Source organism: Rattus rattus, chromosome 11, assembly GCF_011064425.1.
Source record: "Rattus rattus isolate New Zealand chromosome 11, Rrattus_CSIRO_v1, whole genome shotgun sequence".
In the NCBI taxonomy this organism is placed as follows: Eukaryota; Metazoa; Chordata; class Mammalia; order Rodentia; family Muridae; genus Rattus; species Rattus rattus.
In genome coordinates this window covers 5240112-5266887 of record NC_046164.1, presented here as the reverse complement: position 1 = coordinate 5266887, position 26776 = coordinate 5240112, and the positions used below count along the sequence as shown (strand labels likewise).

At 46.6% G+C, this 26776-nt stretch overlaps 1 protein-coding gene across 1 annotated transcript; it reads right to left on the bottom strand.

Annotated features, from left to right (window-relative positions):
• Window positions 1–174: 174 nt before the first annotated feature.
• Window positions 175–26509, bottom strand: Art3 (ADP-ribosyltransferase 3). Its single transcript, XM_032916548.1, has 9 exons — window positions 26436–26509; window positions 21581–22289; window positions 12029–12061; window positions 10487–10519; window positions 9127–9156; window positions 5727–5759; window positions 3682–3735; window positions 2330–2362; window positions 175–557 (listed from the first exon to the last, which is right to left on the bottom strand). Exons 1-9 carry the CDS (start codon window positions 26502–26504, stop codon window positions 427–429), a joined length of 1125 nt encoding a protein of 374 aa, XP_032772439.1. The 5' UTR covers window positions 26505–26509; the 3' UTR covers window positions 175–426.
• Window positions 26510–26776: the final 267 nt, after the last annotated feature.

Genomic DNA, 26776 nt, shown 5'->3' with positions numbered 1-26776 from the left:
AGTTCTCTCCCAACTCTGTTTCCTGGCAACAAGAGGCTGCCCGTGGCAGCTTGCTGTTACTTTCCCTGTCCACCCAGTTATTTGAAGTCTGATTCTTCATCCTGGCACTAAATTCATGTTAATCACTAACATTAGTAATAGATTTTTAATATTTGGAAGTTCTACAGGAAAATATTTAGTAAACTTAAACTTTTTATTGAATCCAATCAAAGTATACAGCTTTGGGATTTTTACAGTCCTAAAATTAATACAGAAATGAAAAGTTAATTCTATGACACTGTCTGGACCAGCTTTTTAAATGCAGAACAAGGCACAAATATACAGTTCTTTTACACAGTGAGTCTGTCCAAAGGAAAACTTTTTCTCTGGACCTCCTGTGGGATCCCCGTAGCATCTTTCAGATAGAGAGTAAGGTAGAGTTCCAAGCTATAGAGCAATGAAGTCCACAGCAGCAGCGATGAGTAAAATGGTGGATGCTGTGACTGACGGAAGGAGCCGATGGCCAGAGGATGCCGAAGGATGGGACTTCGGACCTGGAACCGGAACCAGACCTGGAGCTGTTAAAAAGAACACAGTCAGGGACACGTCACTGTGGTCCGTGCCGGGCATCCACCGCCTGTGGCAGGCAGCACACTAGGCCCAATGAGAAAGCTCAGCCGGACTTGGGCATACACATGCAGCCTCATGGTGTCAGGCTGCCCTTCCAGATGTCCCATCAGGGCTCACTGTCTGGCCTTTTTTTTTTTTTTAACTCAGAATTCATGGGTTTTTTTAATCTATACAGGCAGCCAAGATAATTATTTCTCATTCAGGCACACCAGAATTTCTTTGAAATTCGTTCCATTTGCTTTTTTTTTTTTTTTTTTGGTTTTTTTTTTTTTTTTTAAATCGATGGGGCTCAAGGGTCTTGTTTCAAAGCTGAGACAGCCCTCCATTTGCATGTCTTGTTTCAAAGGAGACAGTGCATGTGTGTGTGTGTGTGTGTGTGTGTGTGTGTGTGTGTGTGTGTGTGTGTGTGTGTGTACAGGCTTTGGAGGAAGCTGGGTCCCTTTCCTCTGGGCTAGCAGGGCCATCGGCTTGTTTTATTGGACTCAGGTAACTTACACCTTGTTTAAGCAGAATGCATGGGGAAGGGAGAGTTCTCTGGGGGTTCTTCTGACCGGAATAACCAGTCAGGATTCGTGCAGGAAGCCAAGAGAAGCAGCAGTGAGTTTTCTAGATTTTCATGTCGGTTTGCATGCCAGAGTAGCTAACATGCTGTCCTGTGGCTAGAGGTGAAAAGGCAGGTCATCGGGACGCTGCTGCAGACGGTAGTGCACGTGTGGGGGGGTCTGCACTGAGAAGCAGTCCTGACGTTGTCCAGGGTGGGTCCAGGCACCAACAATGGATTCCAGTGATTGAACTCCGGCCCTACATGAGCTAAGGCCAACACTTAAGGAATATTTCTTTGTTTCGTTGCCTGCCTGCCTGCCTGCCTGCCTTCCTTCCTTCCTTCTTTCTCTCTCTCTCTCTCTCTCTCTTCTTTCTTCTCTCTCTCTTTCTTTCTTTCTTTCCTGTTAGGCGCTAGATCTGAAATGCTTGGGGTAGCCTTATACAGTGCAGCATTGACTTATCCTCTGCAGATCTCAAGTGTGCCACCAGACATACTTAAAAAAAAAAAAACCGCTTTCAGTGTTCATACAACCTGGAGCAGTTTGCCATATAAACTAAGTATATTCTGAAAGTTTTAATTAACACTAGACAGTTTTTATCTGTCTGCTGCTTCTTCGCTTTGATCTTATAATGGGCTAGCTTCATGTATGCCCTTAACCCAGATTTTCATATTGACTCTGTTTATTAATTTAAGCTTTGTGCATTGAGACATACAACTGAACTATGCTGATTCCTTTACAGGTCCATCTTACTGGGAATCCTTTTCAGGCTGCTATAAAGGCTTAATGAAACACTGTTGGAGAAGGATAGCTTGAGAGAACTGGAAATGTTCTAAATGCAGTCTCTAGACAGTTCATAGTCATTTAAAGGAAACAGATGGGGCTGGAGAAATGGCTCAGTGGTTAAGAACACTTGCTCTTCCAGAGGTTCTGAGTTCAATTCCCAGCAGTTCACAACCATCTGTAATAGAATCTGATTCCCCTTTCTGGTGTGCTTGAAGACATAATTAAAGCTTTAAAGTAAACAGGTGCCCCGACTACATCCACACACGTATCTGGGTGTTAGCACATTGTTAAGGTGCCTCAAATGCATGCAATGTCGCCTTTTAGTGAGAAGAAAGTTAGCTTGACGTTTTCATATTCAGAGAAGTAATCAAAGAAAAGAAGGTATCTCTTACTAGGAACGTTGGCCTTTCCTCGATTTCTGTCTTCTACAACACAAAGAGATACTGAGTTACTGAGTTTATCCAGACAAGAAAGATCTCATAAAGATGAAGCAAACTTGTTCTCCCCTTGGGAGAGGGTGTAAAGCCAAGGGAAACTGGTCCAGAGACACGTGTGAAGATAGGGAAGGGTTTAATTTTACCCATCTGCTCTCTGAAAAACTGTCCCCATGAATGTGTGTGTTTTTGTTGAATGTGAAGTTTGTTTACTGAAAAGAGCTTTTTTTCTGTGTATTGAGCTCAGATTGCCGAGCATAGGTGCCAAGGACCCATCTTCTGCTTACAGAGTGCCACACGCAGCACATCACGACAGCCCTGTGTTGTCTTCCCATAGTCCTATCATCGGACAGAGCTGACACTTCAAGGGGGCCGCTCCTGCCATCTGGGGTGAGGAGGATCGGGGTGGGGGGGCAGGGAGCAGGGGGAGCGGATCCATGTGATCCCAGCTGCTGTGCTTTACCACCACCAGGTGTCTAGCCTTGGGAAACTGACTTTCCACAGCTTCATTCACTGATTCTAGTTGAGTCCTGCCTCATCCGAGCTTGGCAAGAACGATCTCTACGGTGCTGGGCTATAAGACGCCAGCCTCTAAAACCTTTCCAGGAGGGGTAGAGGGCATTGTCCCCGGCCTGTTGAGGAAGGGAGGGCATGCTGACACAGGACTGGTCCTACATGCCGGAAGGTTCTCATTCCCACCCTCAATAGTATATTCTTGTGTCTACAGACACCCTACAATTTCTGACTTGTTCCGGAAGTACAACTGGATGCTCCTGTCCACCAACCCTTTTCTAGGCTGTAGCAGCCTGCTCACACAGAAATGAGTTCTCAGCACGTGTGTGTGCATGTGTGTGTGTGTGTGTACGTGCATGCATGTGTGTGTGTACGTGCATGCATGTGTGTATGTGTGTGTGTATGTGCATGCATGTGTGTGTATGTGTGTATGTATGTGTGTACATGCATGCATGTGTGTATGTATGTGTGTACATGCATGCATGTGTGTATGTGTGTGTGTATGTGCATGCATGTGTGTGTATGTGTGTATGTATGTGTGTACATGCATGCATGTGTGTGCTATAAAGTATGTGTGTGTGTGTGTGTGATATGTGTGTGTGTGTGTGTGTGTGTGTGTGTGTGTGTGCATGTGTGTGTGTACGTGCATGTGTGTGTGTGTGTATGTGTGTGTGTATGTGCATGTGTGTGTGCGCGCGCAGGCCAGATGTCCTCCCCCACTCCCGTCCCTGAGCTATCTGAGTGACGACGGTAAAGAACTTAGAATCCCATAGTCTCCATTCCCAGTGGAAAATTACCAGGCTTTTCATCTGGCAGGAGGGGATTTTCCTCTCCTTGTAGCACTTTAATTTCTATACAGGAAAACAAAAAGAGATTTTTAATTAATAAAAATGACAACTTTTACTCTTTTACTACTGTGTGCTGCAATCGATAGTTTGTGTCATCAGAGTCTCCTAGGTTCTAAAAGGTGGAAACATCTGTACTTTAGGATTGGAGGGTCTAGGAAAGTTAAGTAATTGACACAGTTACCACAGGCAGGCAGCAGAGGGGGACTGCTAACACCAGGCTGTCTACAGAGCTCACCTTTGTTCCCACACTCAGTTTAGAGGCTGCTTTACAGACAACCTTCAGACTCAGACTATGAAGACCCCAAAGAGGGCAGTGCACAAAGGCAGGAAGTGATGTAGGGGAGCAAGGTGTACCCACTCTATTATTGGTGCTAGCCTGGACCAGTACGAAAGCATTGCTGGACCTGCTCTCTGTGTCTGTGTTCTGAGGTAACGCTGACTGTACTGCTTCTGCATGGCCTACTGTTTAAATAGACAGCAGTGTTTGGCCAAGGTCAGAACGATGAATGTAATTTGGCACATGCTAAGTTCACTGGGAATGGAATTCAACCGTAGAGCCCGACCTTGCGTGCTTAGCCTGGGCTCAGTCCATCAAATAATTAAATGAATAAGTAAGTATATTAACCGATGACCATGGCCATAATTAACAAAATCTACAGAAAAATATCTTTTAGGTCACTCTATGATCCCAAGGGGAGGATACGAAACACTGGGTTGTGGTTTTATACTCCTGTGAGGTTACTTTGACAAGGGCAGTCACATTCGAAAGACGGCAGTCCTGAGGCACGGAGGCGTCGTGACTGTGGAGCACTGTCTGATAAAGTGTGCCCTCTTGTATTCCACCACCCCAGCAGCATAAGTGCTGAGGAGCTCTGAGGGGCCTCGGCGGAGTCACAGCCCCTCCTCTCTGACCGCAGTACCTCAGCCCTCAGTGCTTGCTCTCAGCCACCCTCTCATAATTCTCTTTCTCCTTTTTCAAGACAGGGTTTCTCTGTGTAGCCCTGGCTGTCATGGAACTCACTTGGTAGACCAGGCTGGCCTCAAATTCACAGAGATCCGCCTGCCTCTGCCTCCCGAGTGCTAGGACTAAAGGCTTGAGCCACCAACTAACTGCCCAGCACCCCTTAGACGTTTTTTTTTTTTTTTTTTTTTTTTTTTTTTTTTTTTTTGGTTTTTTTTTTGAGCTGGGGACCGAACCCAGGGCCTTGTGCTTCCTAGGCAAGCGCCTACCACTGAGCTAAATCCCCAACCCCCTTAGACGTTTTTAAGAATACACACTTTCCTGGTTTGCTCTGAAAAGCAGGAAGCATCTGCCATGGTAACTACTGTGGAAAACACTGAAGAAATGAGAGCATTGGGGAAGAAATAGGAAAAGACCAAGTTCAACAGTCACATGATTGTGTGCAAGGTTCTTAGACCTTGGGAGTGTGTTGTCTCTGACCCCATGTTGGCATTTTTTGCCTTCTAGTGTGTCAACCATTGCTTATCAGGAAGTAGGAAAAAGTCCTGGAATTTCATTTTCTAAGTAAGAAAAGAGCTTCTGTGAGCTCTGGTTGCTCTGTGTCATGCGCTCTTGGCTCTTGGCTGCACGGCGGCTTTGGGCTTGTGGTGGCACAGTTCTGGCTCCAGGAGCCCACACAGCTCATGCCCACACCAAACCAGAGTGAGTAGCACCTCACGGAGCTGTGCTTTGTTACTCAAAGGTCCCAGATAACAGCTGTGCGGTTTCTACAAGAGCAACATTAGCTTCAGGAAGGCCTGCAACCAGGTTCCAGCAAGCGAGCCCTGAGCATGTTTCAGACAGTGAGCTGTCCTGCCCAGAGCCAGCGCCCCAGCAGCCTGGGAAGGCTGGCTGGGCACAGCTTCGATGATCCTCTCCAGGAAAAGCCCATGTGACTGGCACACTGCTAAGAGAAACCTTTGAGTATCATACCATGTTAACATTCTCTGCTATGCTAAGACCGGCTCTCGGGGTAAAGAGAAAATGGCCTTACCTGGCATTTTCACGGAGTCAAGGCTTTTCCTACCTAAAGGCAGAAATAAATGCTGGTTGGTACTCATCATTTAGTGGCATTGCCAACACTCCCCCGTTGTCACCCACCTCTAAGCTTTCAATAGATTGATCATAAATGTAACAGTAACAACAATATGGAATTCCAATCTGTTAAGCCAGACTCCAGGAGCAAACGTCTATGATTTAGTTCTTCTGGCCCCAGGTTTGGCTTCCTAACACAGTGCATCCATTTTTAAATGAAATAGCACTGGGCTGAAGCCTGCCTGGTTTCCCACCACTGGCTCTGTAGGTCCCGGCTCTCACTGGGAGCCTTTGCTTATACAAAAGAAATAGTGTGTAAGTTGTAAGGAGTGAGAACTATTGGAAACGTTGGATCAAATGCTTGATTCACTGCGTAGAACATAAAAAAAAAAACAAAAAGAAAACAAAAACAACAACAAAAACCACTTCTCAAAAATGACATCCCTCAGACCTACATTCATGGCTTCATTCATCCCCAGAACTTTCTTAGTCCTAGTTCTTGTGTTTCCTTCCTAACCTGCTAGCTGATCTGACAGAGTAAGAAAAAGAGAATTCATTTACCAGGTTAGCCCCTGGCTTTTTATTTCTAAGACTAAGAATAAGAACTTTCTTGTGTGTGTGCCCAGGGGTGCCCAGGTAAAAAAAAAAAGAGAGAGAGAGAGAAGGTGAAGCATTCCATCCTGCAAGGAAGCTTCTGCTCCACCCACTTAGAGAGGCAGAGGCAGGAAGATCAGGAAGTTAGCCGCCAGCCTCAGCTACGTGAGACCCAGTTACAATGCAAGAGGAAGTACTCGGCTCCCAAATTCACTTAGGTATATATTGGGCTCTTTATAGTGAAAAGGTCAGAAACGTTTGCAAAGCAGTGGGGACAATGACAAGAGAAGGGGAGCGTCTTTAACCGGCTGGAGTGTTATATATGGTGAGAACTGCAGTTAGTCAGTCACTCAGGATAGCTCTTCAGTCAGGCAGACGATTCCTCATTAAAGTTAAATCAATCCAGGGACAGCAAGACAGCTCAGGAGATGAAGATGCTTGCCACCCAGCCTGCCGACCTGAGTCTTATCTCTGGAACCCGTACAGTAAAAGGAAAGAACCAACTTGTTCAAGTTATCCGCTGACCTCCACATTGCACTACAACACGGGGGTTCCTCTGTAATACACAAAGGAAGAGAGAAAGAGAAAGGGAGAGAGAGAAAGAAAGAGTAAAAGAGCAATAGGAAAAATCTATTCAAATCTCTGACACAAACGTGTGTGTGTGTGTGCATATAACACATTTATATCTTTTCTGGTCATATAAGTAATACATGATGATTGTAGAAACAAAAATATGGGAAATTATTGAGGATTAAAATGAATTAAAAAGCTTTGATCTCAGGTACTTTAACATTTTGACTTTTTTCATCTTTTTGCATATTTATGCATTATATATGCATTTTAATAGTTGTAGATCCTTTGTGTTATATCTTTTTTAAAAAAATTGTGGTTCTAGGGATCAAACCCAGGTTTGGGGGTTACTTTTTGTTTTTAATTTTGAGACAGGGTCTTTCTCTGTATCCCAGGCTCCTTCAAACTTGTCATCCTCCTGCCTCAACTTCCCAAATGCTAGGACTCTAAGTTGTACCACCACACTTTTTTTTTGTAATTTATACTGATGGCTCACTATATAGACCAGGCTGTCTTTGAACTCCTGATGCCTGCCTGTCTCTGCCCAGCTCAGACTCTTAAATTTAAAATTAAAATTAAAAAATTAAGTTAAAAAATAAAAAGAGGGCTGGGAGTATAGCTCAGTAGTCTGGCAATTGCCTAACGAGTGTGAAGTCTGGCTACAGTCTTTGTCCTGAAAAGTACACCTCCTGCTACTGGTGCTGTCCTTTCTGGGACCGCGGGACCGCGTCTGAGCCGCTTCTGGGGGCAGCAGCTTAGGGCTTGGTCCCTATGTTGTCCTAGTTGCCAAGCCGTAACTGGGTTGAAGGTCTGATCATTTGTAAGGTTAGTGACACACACTCGTAGGTCAAGCGTTATTCAGTTTGTCTCGAGGCTGGGGGTGTACCTCGGCAGTAAGGTGCTTACCTATCATGCAGGGGGCCCAGGGTTTGATTCCAGGCACCATGAAAAGAAAAGAAAATACAGAAGTGTTCCAATAATCTCTCTCGCAACTTGAGAACTTTTCTACCCTAGCACTACAAGACAAGAACTTTGGGGCTGGAGAGATGGCTCAGGGGTTAAGAGCACTGGCCGCTCTTCCAGAGGTCATGAGTTCAATTCCCAGCAACCACATGGTGGCTCACAACCATCTGCAGTGGGATCTGATGCCCTTTTCTGGTGTGTCTGAAGACAGTGACAGTGTACTCATATACACAAAATAAATAAATCTTTAAAAAAAAAAAAAAAAAAAGAACTTTGAAGCTGGAGTGGAGGAGGGGGAAGGCTGAATGGGTAGTGGTTACCACACAAGCCTAAGTCCCAGAGCCCACAGAAGAGCCACGTGGGTGTCATGTTAGCCTATAAGCCCTGTGCGTGGGAGGTGGAGACCGGATCCCCAAACCTGCTAGCTTGCTAGACTAAGAGAATCAGAAAGCTTTGGGTTCACTGTGAGAGATCCCTCCTCAGTACACATAGTGAGCTTGGAAGACACCGGGTACCAGACTCTGGCCCACACAGGCATGTGCACACGCATGCAAGCACTCACATACACAGCGTGCCTGCACACATGCAAACAAGCATACATGCACACATATGTACGCTCACACAGAAAAGCATTTATTTACGTACACGTATGTGTGTGTGTGTGCGTGCATGTTCATGTGTGCATGCGTGTGCGTGTGTGTATGCCTGAGTGAATATATGTGTTCCCCCTGTGTGCAGGTGTCTGGTGAGGCCAGAAGGCATCGGATCTGCCAAACTGGAATTACAGACCGTTTTGCACCACTTGATGGCTGGGTCCTTTAAAAGAGCAGCAAGCCATCTCTCCAGCCCCATTTTTTTTTTTAATTAAAAACTTTGGAGTAAGTTATTCTTTGGAATATACTCATCAAATGGACATGGGTACACATGCTGCTCACATACACATACAAAGAATGATTTTAATTTAGGAAAAATAAATGCTATTTGTTTTATCAACAACACTGAGGCACACAAGTTTGCAGAATCGTTAGTCGCAGTGTTCTCTGGTTTCTGGAATGACCTAAGGACTGCCAGACAACAGGCACTGGGGATGTAGCTTTTTTTCTTTTTTTTAAGAATTCAGTCTGATAAATCAAACTAGTAAGCTAAGATGGGCTCTAGCTTCTCCTCACTTTCTTACCACCCACTCATAGCTTGCAAAACATAAAGTCCCAGAGTTTATGAGAATGTCTTACCAGAGTCTTCGAGCTTCTGACTGTCCAGATCTAAGTGACAAACAAGCAAAATGCATCAGTTTTCACACGAGATGGGAGGACCTGACCGTAAAGAACCAGGCGGCCTCCAGTGTCTGCCGCTATTGACTGTGAATGGCACCTAGACTGTGTGTGTTGGGTAGTGGGCTCCAGGCCTCTCTGGTGACTCCACGGAAATGAACCACCACAAAGCCCGTGAGTGTCAGGAGAGCCTTAGGTCCTGCGCAATGCTCAGAATCTGTGAAGGCCGTGAGCCAGCGAGAAGGGCTCCAGGCGAGCCCTCAGGGTGTCAGCGGCGCTGCCTTTGTGGGGACAGTAGGCATCTTTCCCAACAAAGAAGAGCTGGCACACTTAAAGGCAAGGGTTTTTTTCCTCCCTCTTCAATAAAGAAATAATCTTAATGTAAAACCAAGAACTCAAATACAGATGGTTTGCCCGAGTCTCCATATGTGGAGACTTAGAAAAATCTTATCAATCGCCCCATTAGTTTAGTCCAACGATCCAGGGCAATGTTAGGAGTGGACAGAGAAGCGTTCTTTGGGCACTGCATGGTGTGCGGAGGCCACTGCTAATCGGATCCAGATGGGCTTCACACATGGCTTCCATGGCCTCTTCTGACCATTTGCCCAGCAGACCCCCTCTCCCACAGCACCCAGAGAGTGAGGCTGAATAGCTTAACTGTGACCAACGCTGATCCCAATTCCTCACTAACGGGCCTTAGAGCTTAGAGCCAAGCTGCCATGTTATGAAATCTCTTAGCACGCTCTCAAGAAGGCTTGGAACCGCATCTTCCCATAGAGTAATCCTGATTAGCTCAAAATAAGTGTAATTTACTGTGCTCTCAAGTAAGTTGATTTCGCTCTGCGGATACACCAGAAATCTGGCTGCTTGGGGGTGGCACGTATGTCGGGGAGATTTTTGAATTTAATATTTTTTCTTATTCACTTTACATCCTGCTCACTGCCCCCCTCCTGGCCACCCACAATCCCCCAATCCTTTCCCCATCCCCTTCTCTGAGTGCATGGGAATTTTAATTTACCGTTGAATATTGGTGTTGCCTGCACCTATACCAACAGTGGAATATGGACCTCTCCACACGCCCCACAGACAGTCTTTTTAGAGAGCAGCTCTGCAGGTACCCCTTCTTTACTCCCCCAGAACACTTACTGCTCAGAGGGCCATAGGGCACATGCAGAGGAGGAGGGCACTTCCTGATCACATTATTTCCCCCCCCCCTCTTTTGGGCCAAGTTACCGCCTTCATTCAGGCAGGAGGTGCATTTGCTACACAGGAAAGATCGACTAAGCATCCTCCTGGACTGTTTGCAGGAGTGCATACTCACCGGGGTTGTTGAGATATCCAGGGTCAGGATTTTCTGAAATACAAACACATTTTCATCCATGTTACTGTGCCCGGATGCAATGCCAGGTTCAGTCTATTTTTAAGTGCTTGCTACAGAAGCATCCGGGTCATCCTAATTTCAAGAGATTGTGTGGTTATAAGAAACAAGGAATTTCAGTTCAAGGATGAGGTGATGTAGACTTGTTTTTAAACCTGAAGAATAACGTATAGAAAAGCTAGCCAGGAAGACAGCTGGGAATGCACCCTTGTTTTCAAACATTTAAACAAACAGCTCTTCCCAACAATCCCCTGACAACATCATTTGGTACTTGGACAGCATGCGATGCCCTTGACTATGCTGCATAACACTTAGAATTCCTGTGTATCCCACCTGTCCCACCACCTCCTGGTAGGTATTACTTTTGTTACATCTCCCTACGCTTCCCCCCAAGGAAACTGAAGCGGACCCCGTCACGGCTCTGTCACGCCTGAAGCCATCCATCCCACTCTTCCATGACTCCCCCTGATTTTACTTCCTGAGACACCTAAATACAGGAAGTGGAGTCTAGCTTTTTGCACAGGGGCCACAGGGGAAATGGCTGACACTGTGAGGGCCTTCACCAGTCCTAAAGCTCCTGTAAGGCGGGACTAAGTGAGACTGGCGTATCCCCTGCCTGCCTGGGACAAACAGTATTTGAGAGCACAGCCACGAGCAAAGATCAGGATACGCAGGATCAGCTCTTACAGGAAAATTGAAATGAGGGTGCGTCCCTAACCGCGCAGCTCCTGATTAACTTACTTTGCAGAGGGCCCTGTGTAAGGTTGTTCTGCATCTCCTCTTTACCCAGCACTGAAAACCACCTTTACATGACGGAGAGACACTAGCTGCCAGAGTGGGTTATTTACGCTAAGAGAAGGAGACAGAGAGACACTTGCCTAGAACATCCTAGGAGCTTTCCTAAGTTTTCCATTACCTAGACTACCTGGTGGTCTACAGATAACACCAAAATGTGGGACAAGGTCTTGACGGTACAATTCTTTAATCAAAAGTGGGGCTGTGTTTACTTTGCAGAGAAATGTGTGTTGGTCAAAGGGTTCGAGGGACTGGCCTAGGAGATGCAAAGTCTAGGTCTCGGGTATCCCAGAAGAAATGGGGAAAGCACACTGTGAGATGTGACGACCGTCCAGCCACGTGGGACTCATCATGACCCCGCTCCACACCTGCTCTTAAAGCCCCCTTCACATACCAGAGATGGGCCAGCCCCAAAACAACCGCTCTCCCCTTCTTCTTGGGGTGTTGAGTAACCTGGTTCTCTTCCTACTAACTCTCAATTTCCCGATGTTGGCTTTAGAGCTAACGGACTAAGAGCCACCAACAAAATCAAACTTTAGCCTTAAGAGGTAGTGGCTGATGGTATGACAGTAAAATGGTACAATGTGTTTGGGGGTGGCAAAGGCAGAATTTGACCCATAATTGTGAGGGGAAGCAAACAAATCAAAACTAATAAGATCTCATGACAGAGATGATCTAAATCCATCTTACCTGGGTTTGTGGTACAACTACCAGCTTTTAGACCTGAAACACAAAGATAAAATTTTAGACATGACCTACTTAAATAGCAAATGATCTTTGGTTATTGGTAATTGTCTTAGTTTGGGTTTTACTGCTGTGAACAGACACCATGACCAGTGCAAGTCTTACAACAGACAGCATTTAACTGGGCTGGCTTACAGGCTCAGAGGTTCTGTCCATTATCATCAAGGTGGGAGCATGGCAGTGTGCAGTCATGCATGGTGCAGGAGGAGCTGAGAGTTCTGCATCTGAAGTCTGCAAGCACAGTACTCACTTCCAAGCAGCTAGGATGAGGGTCTTAAAGCCCACATCCACAGTGCCATGCCTACGTCAAAAAGGCCACACCTACTAGAATAGGGTCACACTTTCTCATAGAGCCACTTCCTGGGCCGAGCATATACAAACCATCACAGTAATCTAGTCTGTCAACGCCTCGTTTCTCAGACCCATACTTCAGTGGGATGTGAAATTTCAGGGACATAGTTTTATCTTCACAGACAGACAAAGCATACACCTTTTGAGGTGTTCAGTTTTGCTAAGAAATTACTTATAATGACTGTGGAGGACCCCAACAGGGCTAACACTTTACATTCTAGTCTATACCTATGGTTTGTTACAAAAATTAAAGAGAACAGTACTTGTCTAACTTGATTCTCTCTGTAGATAACACATGTTACCCGGTCTTTGACACAACAATCCCCACCCTTTGGAGAAAGGGGATCTCAGTCATATTTTTAAGAACTTTTAACATACGAGCAAAGACTCTCTTCCTATTCGTATCACAAAAGAGTTTGCATGTCCCAAACACACTTCCGTGCGTGAAACGATCTACAATCTTGGGAGACTGGGAACACACATGAAACACTCAGTGCTTCAGGTGACTCCAGACACTTGTACGGTCGATGCCCCAGGGATTTGTCACCAATGCTCCAGTGCTTGTCCCTAGGCAAGACAGAGGAGGACTCTGCTGGCCTGCCTAACACTAGTAGATCAGTGAGAAAATATGAAGATGTCAGTATAAGCCATGGAGGGTGACCCAGGTACCCATGGAAGTCTGAGTGTCTTGGCCTCCTCTCTGTATCAGTCTGATTCATTCATCGACTTAATGTTGAGGTCCGGTTACCCAAGGACATGCCCCTTAGAGACCTGCTCCACAATGACTCTTACAATGACCCCCCTGCTCTTCTGTAATCTCCTTTCAAATCCCTTATCATGTTTAGAATTTAAACCAGAAATGCAAGTAACTTGGTCTAGTTTCCACATGTGCAGGAAATAACAGGTCGGTTAGGCCATAATGGTGTTGTCAATTCAAGAGAACCTAAAACAACCTGGGAGGTGGGCCTCTTGCCGATAGTGGGTAATGTTAATTGCATCACTTGAGATGGGAAGACCCGCCCACTGTGGGTGGCACCATTCCCTGGCCAGCATCTAGGACTATGTAAACGGGAAAAGGGAACCAAACAATGTTAAGCACCTGCTGCCTTGATTTCACCACCATAATTGGCTGTAGCCTGGAACTATGAGCTAAAGCAAACCCTGTCACTCAGATTGCTTATGTCAGAGTATTTTACCACAACAGTGGGAGGGGAAGCTAAGCAATGCTATAATGCAAAGCACCCTCATTTAGCTAAAACAGAACCTAAGACAGAACTGAGAACAGTTCTGGTGACTACTGACTGCACAATTCAGTCTCAAGCAGGAGGTGGTGGCCCCACCTCACCTGGAGTTTAGGGGAAATGTAGATTATTCTAGATTTTTCTAGGCAGGAGGGAGAAACAGACTAGGAAAACAGGAAAAGGCTGAAGGGATGTGGAGAGGGGGAGAGACTTTCATCCTCACCTACATGGACTCAACTTACGTCTTTTGTTTCCGAGTCGAAGGTTTCCATACAGCTGACTAGATCATGCCCTCCATAAAAACGGCACTAACCAATCATAAACAAGTCTGTCAAGACAGCTAGTGAGCCAGACTCGCGGTTCCTAGGGCAAAGTCCTTGGCAGAGAAGCCCACGTTCAATCTCTGGAACCCATGTGAAGATCGAAGACGGGAGGCACCTCTGCAAAGCTGTCCTCTGACTTCTGTGGCACAGATGTGGCATGCGTGCCTCTCCCGGTCACGCACACACATGCAATGATGATTTTAAAAAGACGCCTCGTGAATCATGCTCAAGACAAAACCACATCTTTCATTGTCTTTTCAGATAGTTCCCCAACTGTTAGGCATATCTGATTTGCCTGATATCGCTTAAAATAGAAAAAACCTCCCAGGAATTCCTTTTTAGCCTTGGATCCCTGTGAATAAACTTAAGGCATGAAGAGTCACTCAGAGTCTGCGACATCCTTACCTCCCACTTCACCCAAACAATTAGCTCCATGACTGAAAAATAACACAGCCCAACGATAAAGCAGCCAGTCTCCAGAATAAAACAACCCTCATCGATGTGCTGGAAGGGTGCTAAGTGTTCTTTGCCCTAGAGTGTGCTGGGCGCAACTACAAATGGTGATCCTGGAGCGGGGTACATGAAACTGACTGACACGGGCAACATGCATGTGCCCTTTGCTACGTCACCAGTCTACTGAGACACTCGGAAGTGCATTCCTGAGGAGAAATCCATCTTTAGTGTTCTCTGTCGTCACACCTGTGAGATACTCTTGTGAGCCCGGTCTTTATATAAACGTGTGTGTGCATGACTGTCTCTGAAGAAATCGCTTGGAGGCTGGGGCAGCGTGGGAAGCTTCCGTGTTGTGTCTCTTGCACTGGTATCTGTGAGTGACTCTTCCACAGGAGAGAAATTGTCTGAAAAGGACCGGGCTGCCAAATGAAAACTCCTACAAGCCAACCCCCTCCCCCGGCTGGATCTGGAGGGGCGCACATGTAACCCCAGCATGAAGGAGAAAGCCTCCTCCCTCCTGACGCAATGAGACCATCTCAAAGCAATGCAAACACACGAAACAAAAGCCACTAAAAGAAAACCAACCGAAACTAGTTTCCCGGAGAATATCTCTTCAGCTCTGAAGGCTGTCTTCTGGCTGTTTGTCACTTGAATTCATCCAAGCTAATTTCTGCCTTGGCTGAGTCCCCGAGCACTGGGGAGTCAGGAGCCAGAGGGTGTGAGGGTAACTGGAGGAAGAATGTGCTGTTGTGGGCACATTTGCTTAGCGTGTGTAGCTGCTCAGACATCACCTGCTTTTAATTCAGCAAATAAAAACGTATTGCATACGCCCTTGGGAGTCACAGGAACCAGACCAGAAACGCCTGTCCATAAAAAATGACATCTGACGGTTCTATGACAAATATTCTCTCCTCCAAGATGCCCTGTGGCTAGAACTCATTGTTATGGACAAAGAACAAAGTGGGTTATCCCCAAAGCAGATGGCCAATATAACAGGTTAGGATTACAGTGGCAGCTTTGACACAGAGCTGGGGTCGTCCCTGTGCACACTCCCTTGGAGTGTATGCTGAAGAGTGCTTGCGTCTAGCAAACCAGAGACTTCATTTCAACCACTAGGTCACTGACTTGATGGCACTTCCTAGCTTTCTGCAGAGGATGAGCACTGAGAGGCCTGTGTGGCTAGGAACCGAGGGTGTCCTGCAGCTAAGCGACTGTGCCTTAGTTGACTGACTGTAAGTTAACCAATACTGTGCCCTACCCATAGCCACACAAGTGAGCTAACAGACAGATCCCTTCCAGCCAAACCTGATTAAAAGTGCTAAGAGATGGCTTCCTCAAAGAACAGAGACAAGCTGGCCCCTGGACAGTCCACCCACAGCACTTCAAGCTTAGATATGTGTCATAAGCTACTACCTTTTAGAGCAGCAGTTCTCAGCCGTGACAACTTGGGGACAGACGGACCGTTTCACAGGGGTGTCCTAAGATCATCGGAAAACATTACGATGCATAACAGTAGCAAAATTATAGTTGTGAAGTAGCAACAAAAATAATTTTATAGTTGTGGGGTCACCACAGCGTGAGAACTGCATTGAAGGATCGCAGAGTTAGGGAGGTTGAGAGCCCGTTTTAGGGTATTTTGTTATGTGACAAAGGGTGGCTCACACAGGTTGTAAGTTCAAGCTTCGGTTTGTCTAGGACCCAGATCAGCTATTCAATAAAACACTCACCTGCCTACGGCTATGAGGCCATGTTTTAGAGACACACTGAAGTCTTTATGCAGTTACTGTAAGTAAAGAAACCATCCAATATAACCAGATCCAATATATCCAGTGCAGCCATATTTGATCAACACAAGGGCTATGAGGAGAGCTGGGGCTTCCTGAAGAAATTCTACCTGTGAGGAGCAGCTTAAGTCCATGTTCAGAGCTCCACCTGCTGTGCCCCACAGCCTAAAGTGCAGATGCTCGACCTGCCTGGCCACACCCTTACCAGGCCAAGCCGATTTCCTATACCAATCACCCAAGCGTGCACTCCCTTCTCGCTCTCGTCTCTGACACTTCACCCTGAGACAACAGTGATGACCAAATACAGGCGGTGAGGGTCTGGGAGGACCCTTGTTATACAGGGGTCGCTTCTTCCAAACTGTCCTAGGTATGGACTCATAACGGTGAGCTGTGGGTCGCTTCCCACCTTCCTCACTACATGACTGATGACTGATCTCAGATAGCTTCGAACAACACAGGAGCCTCCATACTCCCAGGAAATGCTCACACGTAGCAATTAGAAACAGTGAAAATCCTATTTAATAACCACTCTGGTCTGGGTAGAATCGTGTTTGTTTTCAGAATACAGAAGGAGTACAGAGCCTTATAGATGCTGGGCAAGCCCTCTGCCTGTATATCCTTAGCCTCGGGGTGGATGCGTAAGAAAAAATCTGGACAGCTCAATAAACTCTCTTTTCCCCTTTCAATGGCTTAGCAGGGATCTGGCTCAGCATGCCACAGTGTCCAAAAATAGCCTACACCAGCTACCAGAGCGCAGAGGCTCCTCTTGCCTAACAAGGCCTGCTTTCAACCAGGGAACATTTAGTATCTCTGGCTTCCCCGACTCTGGGAAGCATCATTCAGATGGCCCCACTGGACAGGATCGTGACTGAAGCAGCCAGCTGCGCCCAGACTACTCGTTAAGGCGTAGGGTTCAGGCGCGCACCCTGTTTCTGTTTGTAAGTCTTCCTCTGTAGACTGCTGCATTTGCACTGCTGGGCCATAAGACATCCTACAGCTCAGCCTTCCCTTAGGGATGCATGCCTGATCCACAGCGCTCTGAATCCAGTTCTCCAGCGGGGTCACTTTTAGTGATAAGGAGTTTCGTCTGATTACACAGCTGACATTCCAACTTTATCAGGTTCTCCAGAGAAATAACTACGTTGGTTGACCTGCTCTAGCCTCTTCAGAGGAAGGAAAAGGCTTTTACTCTTTCCCTCTATGGTCTTGGGCTTGTAGCAAGACTAACCAGGAATTAGTCCCTCCATGTTCTAACAAATGGAACTGGTTTCTTGTTGGCTTGCTTTTAGCTAGCCAGTTTTTGTAAGATCCACACTGGGTTTTTATGTTAGAAATCATAGGACTATGTCTAGCATGCTAAGTCTAGTAAATGTCCATACCTCTTAGAAACATTGCCTTTTCCCCTCCAGAACTGTAGTGTTTGTTGTTGTTGCTTTTGTTTGTTTGTTTTCCAGTGCTGGAGGACTGACCCCAAGGGTCCGTCCCTACAAGTGTTTTACCACTCAGCCATGCCTACCGCTGTCCTTAGGAAGCCTCTGACTGTGCATTCCCATTGATTGTCTGTAGATGGCAGCAGAGGACGCCAGTTTAGGTCAAGCCTTGAGCTGGGCGGCAGCTGCTGCCTTGGACAGTGCTCTACAAACATGTGGTATATGGGAGCCAGCACCTCCCCCTTCCCCCGGCCCCCACACCTTTGTGGTTGAGCTGAACATTAGCCTGTGAAATACCCCATCCCCACAGCCCACCCTCTTCCTCATTTCCCTTTTACACAGGCTTATGATGTGCCATGAATGTCTCCAGCCCCTGGCTCACTCAGAATCACTAGCTCACCTGTCGTTGTATCCCTTGTTTTATCATTGTCCCACTCCCAGATTTGAGATCTGTGGGTTTCACTGCCTACTGCAGCCCATCATCCAGACACTAGTTACTGAAACATGGTTGGTAGCCAGAGCTTTTATATAACCAGGACCTCCATAGATGGTATTTGCCTGAATGCATCAGGGGCACCAAAATAGGTATGATTTCTACAGTCCAGCTGCGACCGGGCTTCTGACTGTGTGGTCTAGAGAAGTTAAACACACTCAGTGGGGAGGAAGGAGACCGTGGCTTATAGTCTTTGGTCATCTCTACGTTCCCTCTTTTACACAGTTTAACTGTTACCCAGTGGTCAAATGAAGGCTACAGATAAATATTCCTGAGAGAGAGAGAGAGAAGGAGGGGGAGGGAGGGAGAGGGGAGAGAGAGATGGCATTCACAGAATTTCTAGTAGAGCGTACTGTTATCATTATTCTATTATTATTATCATTATTATTATTATTTTTAAACTCTTGGTGTACCTAATTTATAAATCAAACTTTATCGTAAGTATGGATGTATAGAAAAATAGGATGTGGATAACCCGTGGTCTCAGGCAACCACTGGGGGTCTTGGAACACCCCATCATCATGGATAAGGGAGAAATAGCAAATTACTCAGCCCTGACCAATTTTTTTTTTTTTTTTTTTGGTTCTTTTTTTTTTCGGAGCTGGGGACCAAACCCAGGGCCTTGCGCTTCCTAGGCAAGCTCTACCACTGATTAATTCCCAACCCCAGCCCTGGCCAATTTTAAGTCACTGTGATGTAGCAGGAACAAGACAAGGGTTCGACTCTGGTATAAGCTGGCTCTGGCTGGCCTGGTTAGGGGTCATGGGCAACATGTGAGGGTGAAGGGCTGAATGCTCTTTAACACAATCTGCTCGTCTGTGCTGACATCCCCTCGAGAAGAATGCCCAGAAATCAGATGCAACTTGAATGCAGATCAGGAGTGTGGCTGGCGAGGTGTCCAGAGTGACTAAGGAGTCATCCATTCCCAACTTCACAGAAGCGCAGGAGGTCAAAGTGTAAGCCCTGGCAACACTGCACCCCGGCACTGAGACGGCCTCACGGCTTCTGCTGTCCAGCGGAGCACGCTGTCTCCTCACACTGTCCACGGGGCACACTGAGTCAAGGTCTAAGGTCGTCTCGGTTTCTGAGGCCAACTGTAGTTTTCACTGTTGTACCCAACAGCAATGGGTTCTGGTTCAGTTAGATAGGCACATGGACCCTCACTCTGTGTGTGTGTGTGTGTGTGTGTGTGTGTGTGTGTGCATGTGTGTGTGTCTCTGTGCATGTGTGTCTGTGTGTGTCTGTGTGTGTGTGTCTGTATGTGTGTGTGTGTGTGTGTGTATGTGTGCCTGTGTGTGTGTCTGTGTGTGTGTCTGTGTGTGTGTGTCTGTATGTGTGTGTCTGTTGTGCATGTGTGTTGTGTGTGTGCATGTTTGAGTCACTGTTCAGGCTTAAAAAGGGACGGCAAAGCCTTCCCTGGAGGTCCAAGTGTGAGAGCTAACAGTGAGTACAGAAGACGCCCACCATAGCTTCCTCCCCTCAGATATTTACAGCCTGAAGTACTTCCCTCAGAGAGGATCCTACCAAGATCAGCTAAACCTGTGTCCTTGTCCAGCCGTATGCATGGAGTCTGGCTCCTGTTTATCAGTATTAATAGCCCCGCCTCTCTGTTCAACCCTGTGTAATAAGCACGCCGAGCTTCTGAGGTTTCTTTATTGAGTGTTCAGACACTCGGCCCTAGCTGTTTCTCCATGTCTGTCTGTCTGTCTTGTCTTGTCTTCATTCCCTCATCAACTCCTAGCAAGGTCCAAGTCCCCACAGCCACGCAAGGGTATGGCAAGCTACAAAACCTGTAGAGCTTAAAAGGCAGGTCCTCCACACATTCAGTCTTGAAAAATTTGCCTCAAGATACCATGTCTCAGAAAACTGCTTGACAGTTGGCCTCACCCCACCAAACAAAGGGGAGTAACCTGGGGAAGACACACAAACCCAAAACAGGATTGTGTGGGAGAAGCAACACCTTAGCCGGGTGGTGTGGAGAGGCTGGGGGACCTTTGGTGAGCCTAGGGGCTCAGCCCTCAGCAGGATGGGAATCTGGGTGTATCCAGGGTGGGAAAGAGGAACGTACCGAGAGATTTCTACTTTTGTTAAAAGATCTGGGGTGAACTATTAAAAGGATATTTTTAAATGAAGTCATAAAATTACTGTGGCAAAAGAAGTATTACAGAGGTAAAAACAAAACAACAAAAACCCAGTAATTTACTAGACCAAGAGCACTCATGGGGAAGAAGGTGGAGTGAGCAGGCTGTTAGGGAAGAGACAGAAATCATCAGACACTTTGTAGTTACTGACCTACCAACCCTGTCTACTTCTCTTTCTTTTCTTTCTTTTTCTTTTTTCTTTTTGAGACACCATCTCTTTATGTATCCCAGGCTAGCCCTGAACCAACAGTCCTTATCCTATCTCTGCTGGGATCACAGATGTGCACAGCATCCTAGCGACTACTTTCATTTCCCCCTCTTGCTGCAAAGCTGACATCCTCCTTTCTGAGCCTTCCAGTAGCTGTGTGTGACCAAGGGACACTTCCAGTAAAGGGCTGGAGCCGGAAGTGCAGTGAAGACTTGTGGCTGGGCTTTTGCCGTCCCTGGAAGTAGGCAGATGGTCAGTCCTGTTTCTGTCTTGGATGCTGAGCGATGCCTGACGGCAAATTACAATGCAAACATGAATCCTTAGACCAGTGGAACATAGGGAGAGACTGGGTTACTAATGCTACAGAGGAGCCTGGAACCCAACAGCCAAGCCCTAGTCAATAAGAACTACTAGGCTTTCTATTAAAGCTGAGAGAAACATGAAGAGTCTTTATAATCCTTAGGATGCAAAGTGACACTCCATCACTAACCTATCACTCTCTGGGACAGTGTCTCACTTAAGTTGTCCAGGCTGGCCTTGAACTTGACATTTCTGCCTTGGCCCCCTGAGTAGGTGGGATCACAAGCCTGCACTATTGATCCAGCAACAGTAAAGATGTCTTAAATTTAGAACCGATACCAGATGCTTGGAAATGGGCAGGGAGTGTGTTTACTGCCTGACTCGTAGTGGGAATTCTCAACACCAGCACTGTTGACATTTTGGACCAGATAATTCTTTGTTAGGACAGGGTCCTAAGCATTGTTTAGCCATACCTGGCCAATAGCGACCACACCTCTTACTAAGCTGTGACAACTAAAAATGTTTCTGAGGGTTACAAAACCCTGCGGGGCAAAATGGGCTTTGCTTTACATTTGCCCTGCCATTTAACGTCAGTAATGAAGTACAGGTGTTTCTCTGATAACTGAGTTGTAGATGAAGAAACAGCATTCAGTACGAGGCTGAAAACTGCCTTGCAAACACCCGTAGCTCTCCTGGACCTGCGCCCCACCCCTTTCTCCCAGAAGCCCCACCCCTTTCCTCCCAGACAAACCTGGATCTTGAGAGCTCACTTACCCCCGAGGAATGAACACTCGTAGTAGCTGCAGGTACTGTTTATGCTGTGAAGGATGAGGTCGTCGTCAGTTTCTTTCCTCGACACTTGAAAAACCTCACTCAGAGGGATTAGAACAATTCCCTCGTTTTCTTTATTAAGAAGCTTTCCCACGGCAACTCCAAAGCAGGTCTGGATGGTTAGCACCCGTTGCTCGTTAGCTGTCTGGGGTTTGGCTGAATACGCCAACGTGAAGTTGCCCAGCCTGGCTTGGTTTTGCTCTCCGAAAGCGAATGAAATGTTGGGGCTCGTGCTGTACACCACGTTTTTGTAACTCTCCTCACAAGGTCGTCTCAGCAGCTGCAGGGCTCTTACCAGGTAAAAATGAAACGCTTTGAACGGAAAGTTATAGATGTAGCGTCTTCGGGACAGGCCGGCTATCTTCACAGCACGGTTGAATGTGTGGTAAAAGGCAGTCTGGTCCTGCGCCTCGGTTACGTAAGCTGTCAGAGCTACTCCATAGGCATCCTTGAAGTTCTTAGGGAGGGAGAGCTGAGCCTTCCGCGCCTCCCACTGGATCCCTGCCTTGTCCCACACGCTCTGCAGGAGCTCGTCATTTGCCAACTCCTCACCGTGCATCCGAGGGATATACTTCATTTCCATTCTGCTATTGCACTTCAAATATTCGTCGTCAAACACATTCTCTGCCATGTCTAACACTTCCGCCTGCACCTTTAGAGCAAAAGGAAAGGGCCGCTCTTGAGATCAAACCTTTATTGGATATAACTTTCTCTCACAGTAGTGCGCCCACTTTCCCAGGCCCTTTTAAGTTTGAATTGCACCCCACTGCGTGGACAGCGGAAAGAGTACTTGTCAGTGGACAGGCGCGGGTAGGAATTCGCTGTGCAATTCATTCACCTGAGCTGGGTCGGGGGAGGAGACTGAAGACAGGCTAGCCCAGCCTGGAACAGTGCCTTGGCTACATTTCCTCCAACTCTTAAGGCCCTTTTGTATAATGCAAAGTATCAAGTGTAAAATACTGCATGTGGTAGAAAATACATCGTGACAAATGTCACCTTTCTGTCAGGACACACCCTCTCTTAATGAAACACGGAGAGGACTGACTTCGCACTTTCCGCCCAAGGTAAACGCAGGCGATCTAGGTCCAGCAATCAGAAGACCGTCCCCTTAAAGAAACCCTCTCCTTTAAAACCGTCCGCCTCAGGCTAGTCGTGGTGGATTAGGAATTCCAACCGCTGTTCTTGGAGTCCCACCAGGGGCCAGGTTTAGGAAGGAGAGCTGTGAAGAAACGGATTGCTCTGACAGAGAGAGGAGGCTGTAAGGATGAAGACGTCCCTGTGAGGGCCACACCTTTCTGTCAACTGCCCACTTGGCCCCTTTGTTTTTATCCATGGAAGACCCACCATCTGTGTCGAAGGCCAAATGTCTAAACTCATTGCTCAAAACCATTAGTACAACCACCTGTTCATCCAGCTATTTGCGGCGTCTTCCTTGAACACTTCCAGCTCCGGCTATCACTTCCCCTCCTGGCCCCATTTCTCACCCTCAGACTTCACATGCTCTTTCCTAGCACTAAATGTTTCACAAGAATTACCTCACGTGACAGAGGGGGAAGGGTAACTATCACTAACAGCCCTTTGTTTTAACTGTCTTTTACTTCATTTTATTTTAAAGGTTTAATTATTTTATTGTATGTGTATGAGTGCCGTGTGCGTGTCTGTATGTCACCTCGTGAGTGGCTGAGGCCTGGAAGTTAGGAGACAGTGTAACTAGAGTTCTGGGTGGTTGTGAGCCATGTGGGTGCCGGGAACAGAACCCACATCCTCTGTGAGAACAGCAAGTGCTCTTAGCCAGCATCTCTCCAGCCCCTTTCCCTTAAAGATAAGGAAACTAAGACACAGAGACCTCTCTTCCACCTTTTTCTTTAGAGATACCGAGATGGTATTTGTATTTGACCCCAGACACTCTGGTTCCAGAGTTTTGTCTTTTTCACCAAAATGTTCTGTTGCTTCTAAAAAATTAGAATGTCTCATTGATGAAGACCACTGATATATACGTCTCACTCTTCAAAGAGTTTAATTTTGCTAAACAAAAGGAAACACTTTACCCATAACTAAGCGGGCCAGCACCAGAAGCTATGACTGACTGTGGGAGCTTCAGCTGGGGCTCACTGAGGCCCCTGCACTCCCGGGTTTGTAGGTCAGTTTCCTGACATGGGGATTTGAGCTTTGGAGATCAGGCCACTGCAGTCTCGGAGCTACAAGATGCCCTTTGCTCGCCAGCACAGAATGTACCGGAGTTCAGTCTGAGTGCCGAGGCTTGATTTATCTCGAAGACAACATAAGACATTGGACCCGAAAACACCTCCCACATCCCTCACAGAGTATCGGAATCCAGCCAGTGTGCTCCTGTCTTTTCCCTGTGCCTCACAGAGCAGTCTTCACATGTCTAATTTTAGACAGCGAGCCTTTCTGGCCAGACACCACAGCTGGTGTGTGTTCTGTACAGTGCGTGCCTTGCAGTGGCACAGCTCCTGGTGCTGTCACCATTGAGGACAATGAATGAATGAATGAGGAGGAGTAGGTACAGAAAGTTGTGTGAATGAGCTGATGGTGTCTTCCTCTGACATAGCCACCGGAGCAAAAGCTCACAGCAAGGAGAGTTAGCTATGAGCTAACCAAGAATTCATTTCAAATACGTGGACGTGACCTTGGTGTTTCAGAAGAGAAAACAATTAAATGGAAAAGCATTAATAAAAGAAGTATGATAAAAGGATGTGTTGCAAAGCAATACATAAAAGGCAAATTAAAACCACATAAGGCACCACTTTCTACCCACTGGCATGAGAATAATGACCAGAACAAAACCAAGGGCAAAGCAGGAAAATCACAAGCAAAGAGGAGAAAGGCAGCTGAGCTGAGCCCTGAGCCCTGCTTGGATGGAGCGTAGCCACTATGGGAGGCACCTTAGCAGTACCTCAAGGAGTTCAACTTGAAATTATGATATGACCCAGTGAGACTCTAGAAATACGGCAAGTGAGACATCCTCTCACAATAGTGTGCAATTCTGTCATGCACAGCAGCGCAGCCCTGGCCAACTCACGTTCACTTACGTAGGTAGTACTAGGTGCACAACCACATGTGTAAGTGAAGCCGGTCGTTTGCTACTCTGTGGGTTCTTCTCCCGTATCCACCCCTTTCTTCCTCTCTCTCAACCCCCTAAACTGGAGAGGAGAGAGAGAAGGATAGAGGGGAAAGGAAGCAACTTCAGCATGATGAAGACGTTGAGCTCCTTGGGGGGCAATTTCTTCACTGTCAGGATATCTAATGTCTTCTCCCTGTTTCTGCTTTGCTTGTGACTACTGAACAAACACAACCAACAGCAACCAACCAACCAACCCCCCTGCCCCGCCTCTCGGGGCCCTAGCATTTCTATACCTCAGAAAAGTTCCCAGAAGTCCCAACATCACACAATCACAGCAACTATCCGCCCCTGGCAAAGTCACGCCCGTGCTAGGGCAGAAAGTGAATCACAATCAGCTGCCGTGGACAGTCTGAAGCAGCCCCGCATCCCCACCCCTGGGAGTAAAACGAAAACATGTTCCTATAGTGTTTGTGTCCTTTAAAGAAACCAACATTCCAACATTGTCACTACATCTAAGTGCTAGGTATACAAGTAAGTCCTGCATAAAGCTAGCAGGAGTGTGTCTGTCTGTCCCCAGAGAGCATAGGCGTATAGGAGACAATGGGAAACACTCACACAGAAGCCCACGCCCAGATGCTCATGGCAGTTCTGTTCATGGTTACCATACAGTGGAACAACCCAGATGCTGACTGGTAAACAAGAATCACGCAGCCCTGGGATGTCGCTGGTGTTCATTAATGAAAAGAATGAGATACTACGACATGCCACAACTGGGATGAGCTTTGAAAACAGCATGCTAAGCCAAAGACACCAAGCACAAAAGACCGTATGCTGCAGGACTCCACTCGGCTGAAATGTGCACACGTCTCGATGGTTGCCAGAAAGTGGAGGGAGGGGAACTGGGCTGGGAACTGGGGCTGACCTCCAGTATGCAAAGCGGCTCTTCAGAGCACTGTGAAATGCTTTGCGACTCCAGTCACTGCTGGACATCAATGAGGCGTGTGCTGTGAACTGTTTTACGGGTGTCTCAACTATATACCTATATGTCTTAACCAATAACACCGATAACACCAGGTGTAGGCAACAGAGTACGCCATGGTGATTTCTAGAGTCTAGAAGGTGGGTCAAACTCTAAACATGGATACAATGTTTTCAGTTTGAGGTAGCTTAAAGAAGGAACTGAGATACCAGCTTCATACCACACATAAAATATGTTACAGCTTTTAATACTGAACAACAACACAATGATAAAATCTCTGTCAGTAAAAAGACAAGGGGATAGTTGTTACACAGTTTAATAACAAGCCTGGACTCATACACTGTGGCATTGTTTGGAGAACACATGATATGTCCAGAATATTTATTGACATGGAAATGCTGGCCAGTCTTAGTTATAGGCAAGGTTAAAATACCATCCACAGGATTGATATATTTTTAATTAAATTATTATTAACCATGTAGGCTATCTACACGATCCCCCAGGAGTCTCTCCCTCTGAGTGAGGGAGTTTGTGGTTGAATTTTTCTCGCTTCTTGGCTCAATCTTAATTTTTTAACTTTCTACCCTTACCATGTGTAACCTGCAAAAGGGAGGAAAAGCTGCTTTCAACAAGTTACTTTGCTGGTCCTGGATCCTCTCGGTCCTCAGAGATGCCTCACGCGGTGTTACAGGGCTCCCATCCCAGTGAGCGCGAGTTTCCCATTCCCACATTACCTGGAAGACGTCCATTAGAACCATGGCTGCCAGCAACGTGGTGACCAATTCAAAATGTCCCATCTTCATTTTTCTCCTCTAGATTAGAAGGAAAAACTTTAATTCAGTAGACTTAAGGAAGAGGGTTTAGGGGAGCAGAGCAAGATAGCGTGGTGTTATATTTTTTTCATTGTGGACAGCTACTGTGATGGTCAAAGTGATTATCAAGTACATTTGTGTAAGAGGCATTCGGTTTTACCTGGATGTCTAACGGTTTGTTCTAGAGATGACAATGTGAAACTACGGAGAACTTTAGTGCTTCCAAGATCTGATCTGTCTACCTCCATATAACTCTAGACAGA

Bases quoted from the DNA above. Each gene is read 5' to 3' on its own strand.
- Art3 (XM_032916548.1), bottom strand. From the start codon at position 26,504: ATGAAGATGGGACATTTTGAATTGGTCACCACGTTGCTGGCAGCCATG. The intron at 12,062-21,580 runs GTAAGTGAGCTC...TTTGTGTTTCAG, and splicing joins CGAGTGTTCATTCCTCGGGG to GTCTAAAAGCTGGTAGTTGT. The intron at 2,363-3,681 runs GTAATTTTCCAC...TTTGTGTTGTAG, and splicing joins CCTGCCAGATGAAAAGCCTG to AAGACAGAAATCGAGGAAAG.